Here is an 8,573-nt window from a genome sequence, read left to right on the forward strand (position 1 = left end):
TGGGGTCATTTGACCCCAGTATTCTTTCCTGCCATGGCAGGGGGTCGGATTAGATGATCTGCTCAGGTCCCTTCCGACCCTAGAAACTATGAAACTATTATGTAACACTCATGCAAGGCTTTCTCTCATCATTTTGGTTTACATTTTAAGCTAGACTAAGTTGTGTGTGCTCTCACTGTGTTTTACTGGGCTGTATCTTAGCTTAGGCAAAAAATTTTGGTTGTTCATTGTTGTGTGCTTGAGGTTCCCAATTGCTGTGTTCAATATGTGCTTGCTTCAGAGAAGGGATTATTCTTGTTCAAGCTTGTATAAATTCAATGCAACTACCTTTTTTCCTACCCACCCCCTCCTCAGCCTGGCAGCCTTGAGTGGGGAGCAGGGAGGCAGAAGGGGAGAGAAGGGGGAAGAAGTCTAGCAGGCACTACTTCCCACCCCCAGGAAGACTTGGACTGGGGTCCCCCAGAGAGGGGCCAGAGCGGGGATTTAAACTCCCACACTCCAGTGTGCTAGCCCAGAGGGAGGGGAGGGAGGGGAGAAAAGCCTTGAAATCCTTGGAGCTTCAGTTCCTTCCCTTTTGCAGGATGGCAGGCTGAGAGGCTCTAGCACCCCCTGGCATCTGGCCTGAGCCACTGCAGGCATGTGGCTGCATTTCCACTTTTCCACTTGCTTCTCAGTTTAATCTCCACAGTTTAGACTAACCTTCAAAGACTGAATCAATTCATCCTTGGGCTTTTTGACTGTCTGTACTTAGCCCACGAGTCACTCAATGCACAGCAGACATTCTGTTGTGCATTAGCATGTAATGGCAAAAAATGTGCTAATATGCAGTAGAATTAATCTACTGTGCATTAAGCATCACTAAAGGGGTGTGTCCCATTGCTACTGTGCATTAGCACTGGCTACTGTGCATTTAAGTTGTAGCTCATATTAGAGGTACCAAACGTAAAGTGCAGTAGTAACGGCCCATTAAGGCACATGTAGACACAGACAGTGTAACCACAGGCAGTCCTGATGTTTCATGTTGCATCTGGCATCAGACTGACCTGACCTGGGGATCCAGAAAGCTCAAAGGCTGTTTAAAGTCACCCGACCACCACCTGTAACCTGCCCCAAAGTAGATGAGTTGGACCTGAGAATTAACATCCTCATGTAAGTAGATACAGGTGCACAGAGAGATTATTGGTAAGTGTACAATTATACAATCATAGTTTCATCTGAATTCTCTTGGAATAGCCACCGTACCCCAGAGTGTTAATGTTGAGAGAGAGTTACTTCTGCAGGACATCCTGGTCACATCAGTCAAATCTGTACACCAGCAGTACAACAGGGATTATGTCTATGTTACATATTGTTCAGAAAAGCTCTTTCTGAAACATCTTAAAGCATTTGAAGTCTCATTTCCTTTTGGTTATAAAGTAAGGCTCCAATTAGTTCCATGAGTGCAAGCACATATAAGGGAATAAAAAAAACCCCTGTCACTAACCATTTTTAGCCTATAAAATATAGTTTCTATATCAGAATGTCACATTTGTTAAGTCTGATAGTTCACAACTGGCCAGAGCTAGCAATGGATCCTGCATATCAGGGCCACTCGTAATAAAGGGAACTTTGTCAGAATAAGGATTGCAAGACTCAGATCATTATGTTGGAATCTAGCATCTCTGATCTCCAGGCTGGTGTTTCTAGTCATAGCATGTCATAAGATGTTAGTCATTAAAACTGATGTAAGTCAAGAAATGGACAGAGTACATCCTCTCCTGCCAAGTTTAGGAGGAGACAAAACAGAATATTTTTATGAAACACTTGCTTTTGTTGAAGAACAGAAAACTTTGAAAGCTGCTCGGAGATTTGCAGAGTTATTAAAGTATGTTGGTAGAGATGGATTATTGGGTGGAGAAGTCAAAGGGGAAATAAAGATTCAGAGAGCTTCATAGTTCTATAGTTTATTCTGTGGTTAAAGAAATAAAGTACACTGTTCCAGAACTGTATGTGTGTACACATGCCCAGGCACATATATAATGTGTGTGTGTGTGTGTGTGTGTGTGTGTGTGTACATATATGCATGTATATATTATATATAAAATTACTTCAGTGGCAATAGAATTAAACTAACACTGAATGCTCAAGAAGATGTCATTCATTATTCAATTACATAGGGGTTATATGAAATTACTCAACTATAAGTTTTGGAATTTGTACTTAAAAGTCAAAGTAAGTTCCTAATAAGTAATTCAGAAGTTCCCACTGATATCAACAAAAGCTTCTAGCTGCCCATTCTATTTGACAATCAGACCATTTACTTATATGTCTTATATGATTTCTTTTGTCTAAGTGTATGTGACATGTATCCTTGAAATTGTTGCTGTAGTATATCAGCTAGGTTTAAAAAAATACCTTTTATCTTTCAAAGGGGCTTATACTGTTCCATGGAAGTCAGTAGGAGTTTTGCTGTTGATGTCAATGAACAGGCCAGCACCGTAGTCCATGTCTCTCATTTGTGTGCTTTATCTACTACGTCTGTTCCACAAATGTAGGAGAGATGGAATACAAAGTAAAGCATCTACCACATCATTCAGTATTGCACATGTAGTAAAAACTACAGCAAACTAAATTTGAAGGATTCCAAATCCAAAATGTTCAGGAATATTTGTCCATTCAAGTATATTTCAATCATATTTCAACTGATTTCTCAAGTAGAAGTTCATGAATAAGTTTTTAATGAAAAAATCAGGTGAAGCAACGTACATTATGTGCAAAACAGTGCAGCTGACTCTCAGATCCTGTAGACAAGGATGGATATAGAGCTCACCTATGGATTTACCATAGTGCAAGGTGCTTGACCCCTGCAGAGAAAAGCAGGAGTACTTCTGCTGACTCACTCTAAGGTTAAATCAGGTGTGTCCATCAGCTCCCTGTATACCAGCTATTCACATGCCCCTCTCAGTGAAACAAGGGACAGAAACAAAAGTGTCCTTCAAGAAACTCTAGGAAGAGCTAAGCTGGGAGAAAAAGTTTAGGATACAGTTCTTATCATGTTAGTGTAAACTGAGATACATAAATAAAGCCAAATCCTAGCAAGGGGGTAATTTTGGATTATATATAGTGGACACATCTACACGAGGCACTGCGTTGCCATAGCCACAAGCTATGGTGATAGTGATGCAGTGCCAGGGGGCACTACCCATGACACTGCCGTTATTGCACAGTAGCAACAAGCTACTATACAGTAGGGTCAAAAATGACCCATGAGCTGCTGGGATTCCTAAAGCAAGTACTAAATGACTGCACAGCGCCTACTGCACAGTCAGGGGCACATGTAGATGTGCTACTATGTAGATATGTGCCATTCAGAATAGGGGGAGAACTCTGCTGGCACACAGTATAGTAATTACACAAATACTCTTTGCATATACACTTATAAAGTGTCTAAGACTTTGAACTAATCCGATCACTAGATACGGTAAATAACATGAGGCTTCTGTACTGTCAAATGTAAAAACATTTCCAATTGTATGTACCATTTTCCTTGGTTTTAGTTTTTAATTTATGTCTATATGTGTGTATTTAAAACTTGCCTTTTAATTGTTTAGCATAATGGGGGGCCAACCCTTTTGACAGGCATGCCACAAATTAAGACCTGCATCTCCCCAAGTACCACCCCAATCCCCTCCCCCTGCTCAATCTGCTGCTCTGTTTTCTGCTCCCTGTCCTATCTGCTGGTGCATAGCCTCCTCCTCCCTGATCTGCCACATGCAGCACACAGATGCTGCCCATGCCAGTTGCAGCACACATGCCATAGGTCAGCCACCCCTGGTTTAACACAGAAGTTATGTAATGCTAGAAGTCTCAAAGTGACTATGTTCTTCTAGGCGTGATCCTCAACCCAAACTCCAGATCTGATTTCCCTTCCCCTCCCTACCCCAAAAAACATTGAAATGTAAAATCTAAACCTGGAGAGACAGCCTAATGCCCAAGGGCAGATCCAAGATTTTGTAAAGAGGAATGTGGGAGCAGTAATTGGCACTGCAGGGGTGGCTACACCCATGGTCCCAGCTCCCCCCCTCCCTGCAGGAAAAGTATCTGAGTTCTTTTTTTAAGTTCCTCAGTTACATAATAGTCTTCCTTTCCCCTCCCTTCCCCTCAGGGCTCAGCAACATGCCCTTCCCCCTCTTCTCCAGTTCCCACCCCCACTGCCTACCACCGCCACTGTCTCCAGCTGACTAGGGGCAGCAAAAGGCTTCAGAGCCATCACTGCCTCATTCCAGCTGCACTCTGTGAGGAGCTAGGCTCTGCTAAGGACAGCAGCAGGGGGCAGCAGTAGGCAGGTTCCTTCCCCTGTGCCTGCTCCCGGGCTGGCAGAAAACATCTGTGGGGAGTGGAAGGAACCTGTCCAACACTGCCCAACACTGTTGCTGTCCTTGGCTGAGCCCAGCTCCTGACGGAGCATGGCTGGATCAGGCAGGAAGAGCTACGGAGTTTCCCCTTGCCCCCACTTCTGGACAGTGGGGACAGCAGCAGCAGTGGGTGGGTTCCTCCTCTCCGCCTAATTCCCTAGATGTTCCCTCATTGTGGTTGCTGTTCCTGTCTGAGTCTAGCTCCCCCTAGAGCCCCACCAGGGAGGGGGAAAGCAGCTCTGAAGCTTCCCCCTGGCCCTGGGGCAGCCAGAGTTGGTAGCAGTGGTGGGTGGGGGAGAGGAAGGAAGGAGGGGATTTGCTGCTGAGCATGGAGGAGAAGTGGAAGGGGTTGATATTCTTACCCGACTGGAGAACTTAAAAAAGAAATAAAGTCCACAACAGCTGTTCTCACAGCATCTTCAACTATTGGGAGAGGAGTAGTGTACATATCCCTGGACCCCCTCTGCACCCACCATTGCTAATACCTCCTTGCCAAAATGCTTATGCTTTGGGGTGTGTTCAGAAATAAACCCAAATCTGGCAGCTCAAGCACCTCTCTAATTGTGTACATATTCTGAACACAATAATTATGTATAAGACTGTGTCTCCCTCTATAAGGTATAAAACTCTTATTTGGTATAAGGCTTGATCCCACTCCCATTATACATATTGTATTCTGCAGCTAGAATCTACAGTATATGGTTTGGTCATGTTTGGCAATGAACACTCCAACTCTGATTCAACAGCCACTTAGGCACATGCTTATGTGTAGGCATGTGAGCAGTGCTACTTAACAATACAGTACTTCTCATACATTAAAAGTAAAGCAAATGCCTAAATGCTAAATCAGGATCAAAATACTCAGTACATTCCATGAGCCCATGGAAGTTAAGTTTTACACCAGATACATTGGTGATGCATGTCTTAAGAAAGTGTAGTTATGTTAATGAATATTTTGCAATATGAATAGAATACCATCAGTTACTGATTCTAGCCTTTTCTTCCTGAGTGACTTATTTGCTATTTCTAAATCCAACCAGTCACCCAAAAGCCATCTTAATAATGCAGTTGGTGTCAGAGGGACTCTTAAAGGAAGACTCATTATACTGGGCAGCATAATCTGCGGTAAGCATAACCAAAGAGGTTGAAATGAAAGGAACATTGACTTGTAAGCCACATGGGCTTGATTTTTGTATTTCAACTGAAATATTGTCTATATTTTCTATTTAGTCACGTTGTGTTGCTGGCAAACAACCTTTCTGAACAGATTCTGGCCTTCCCTCCATCCCCATTTGGACAATAGGATGTCATGTGGGACTAAAGTCTGAAAGATCAAATGAAAAGGGGAAGCGACTACTGGAGATAGTAGGCAATTTCTTTTCCTTGTAACTCCTAGCTCTAAATAGTCAGTATCTTCCTGAGAATTGAATAAACGTTTGTCTTCCTCTCAGTAAATGTTGGTGTTTGTGGTGTTATTTGCTAAATAGCTTATAATGTTTCTGAGAGCCACAACATTGAGGCTATTTTTTGTTTTCTGTAAATTCCTCCATCTAGTGATAAATCATTCAACCAAAAGACTTGATTGAAATAACACACCAGAAAAACACTGGATTAAAATGTGAACATGGTATATACCCCCAAGGATATGTTTATCTGAACATCAATGCGTTCATCAGACACAAAACTCAGGAACTGAATGCCAGGTTAACCTATATGTCATTTCTGCTTTGTTTTTTTTACCCTGTCTTTTCTCCACTGAAAAACTACACCTGAGAGACTGTGCACAACTGCAGAAGCAGCAGACCTTTGGAGCATTCTGGATAATTGACCCTGTTCTGGTGGACAACCATTCTTGGAGGAAATCTATAAGTCCAGAATTTACTTTTCCTTCTTGCCCAGCAAACTGAGATTGTTGACCTCTAGGCCACAGTACAAATCTCAGCTCTATCCCCAGATATTTATCTGATGGGAAGAAGAAGGGATTGTTCTTTTCCTTTGGCTTGGGTTTTGTTGTCAGTTTGGGGGACAGGTGATTTAGGAGAGATGCTCTTTCATAAAAGCAGACTGATTTTTTGTTCACATCTAATGAAAGAGTTTGAGACATGGGGAACAGAGTGTATTTCATATCTCAGATACAGATGTCTAATGAAATCCTTCCTTGATGCTCCCTACTTTTATTAGTCTAGGCTGATAACCCTGAGAGTTTGAAGACAATGCCAAGACTTCCGATGCTTTTCCCATCCTCACAAACTGCTCACAGCGTTAATTATGCCCCAATGACAACAGAGAAAATGTATATTTCTGGAATCCCTCTGCTCTATGTTTTCCATCTCCAAAATAAATTAGTTCCTCTTCTTATTACATTTTTAAATGTTTGTTTCATATGAAAGCGATAAACCCTATCGATCTGTTTCTGGTGGATGTCTTATGTTTCCTGTAAAAACAATTTTGTAGTAGATAACACCTTGTCCAGGGGTCTCTGAAATAAGTACACACCTAAGGAATACTTCATAGTTCACAAGAAAAGAAACAAGTATCTGTGCAGATGGTGCACAGGAAAGAATTGACACTGGGGTATCAGAGCCAAGGATGATGGTATGATGAGGTACAGCTACAGTTATTTAACTATACCCTGGTTTTCTCAGCCTCTCAGCCCCTTCCCTCCTGGGTTCATTTATTTGTTGATCATATCTAATTTCATTGGTAAGGGGGAAATCCTGAAGTGCTCTGCAGTTACCAAAGCAGTCTTGTACAAATATGATCTATAAATTCCCTCCAGAGGCAGCATAGTACTGAAGAGTTTGTGCTACTGCTGGCACAGAGGAAAGTTTCTGTCTGCTTACTGTGCAAGAGTTCAGCTGTGAATACACATGGAATTAATTTTTCCTGCCCAGATTAACACGGTTACGGAAACGGAGCCTGTATTTTCAACCCATGTTTCTCAAGTCACCTGGGCTAATGCCTGGCAAGGGGAGTTTTTAAAGAATGTTTTTCCAACTATTTAAGTTGGTCTAATAAAAGATATCGGATTCACCCAAAGAACTTTGTCTGGCAAGAGGAGTACATTTCTTTGCCTAGGTTTCTGACATTCACTTTACAGTCATGTGCCCTGTTGCTCTGGATTGCTTAAATCAGCTCATCAAGACTTTCAGCCCAAGAGACACACAACCAATCTATATAAACAGAGCTTCCTTTTGCATCCTGTCCTCAGACAGTCCAGTCCAGAGCAGATCACGCTGATACAACCTGACAGTGTCCCAGGGATAAAGAGAAGGGTCACACCAGACCCCTGCTAATACTAGACAATACCACAGGAGATCAGAAGAAACCCTTGGCAGCAAGACATTGCTTTGTACAAGAACTAGACAAGCCCAACTCTATGGGGCTTGTCCTGGCAGAGGTTTCGCAAGAGCAGGGGAAGGATTTTCCCTGCTTACCTACAGACCGCCTCCTGTAACACCTCGGGTGTAACAACCCAGAGCTTTCCAGCCTTTCTTGCTCCTGAGACAGATCTGAAATATTGCAAAACTCCTTGGGAAGTTTTGATGGATTTTTTTTTTTTTGGGGGGGGGTTTATTTTCTCACTTCCCTTCCTGGGGTACAGCTGCCCCTTATTTCTTTCTCTTTTTTTGTTTTTATTTCAAGCAGTATCTTTTGTGACTGTTATTTGACCCCATCCCCAGCTGGGAAGCAGGTGGGTCCAGCTCATCTTGCTCCCACCAAGGCTTAAGCACCCAGTGCCTGGTTAGGAGATGCCTCCTTCCCAGAGGATTCAGTTTTTAATTTTTTAATTTGGGAAATGCCTGCCTGCCTGCCTCTGCTAGAGCTGCCTTTGACCACCTGCTTCCATCCCCCACCTCCTCGCCCGTGCAGCTGACGGGGGGAGATGGTGGCAATACAAGAGATGAAACGCACTGGACCCCCCAGCCCAATACAGCACCCCCCCAACACCCCCCATCCCTGCCCATGCCAGAGTCCCCCTCACCCTTCTGCCGAGGCCATGGTCCCCCCTGTCTTCTCAAGGGTCCAAGAGCTTATGGCGCCCAGTGGGATGCAAATCCTGGACCCCCTCCGGCGTCCGAGGAGTGGCAGCAAATTCCTGGTGTAATCCTCGGGGCTCCGCAAGGCGAGGACCCAGGAGCTGCCTCTTCAGATCTCCCCCAGCATCCTCCCCACCCC

General features: G+C 43.5%; 1 protein-coding gene across 1 annotated transcript in view; it reads right to left on the reverse strand.

The window, feature by feature from the left end:
- SLC1A2 (solute carrier family 1 member 2) overlaps positions 1 to 8,542 on the reverse strand; it is a 124,441-nt gene extending 115,899 nt beyond the window's left edge. Inside the window, exon 1 of the mRNA XM_019552313.1 lies at positions 8,380 to 8,542. Coding sequence (XP_019407858.1) covers positions 8,380 to 8,396 — 17 coding nt within the window. The 5' untranslated portion in view covers positions 8,397 to 8,542. The remainder of the gene's footprint in view (positions 1 to 8,379) is intronic.
- Positions 8,543 to 8,573: the final 31 nt, after the last annotated feature.

The sequence above is a fragment of the Crocodylus porosus genome, unplaced genomic scaffold (genome assembly GCF_001723895.1).
Source record: "Crocodylus porosus isolate Cpor-Errol unplaced genomic scaffold, CroPor_comp1, whole genome shotgun sequence".
NCBI classification, from domain to species: Eukaryota; Metazoa; Chordata; order Crocodylia; family Crocodylidae; genus Crocodylus; species Crocodylus porosus.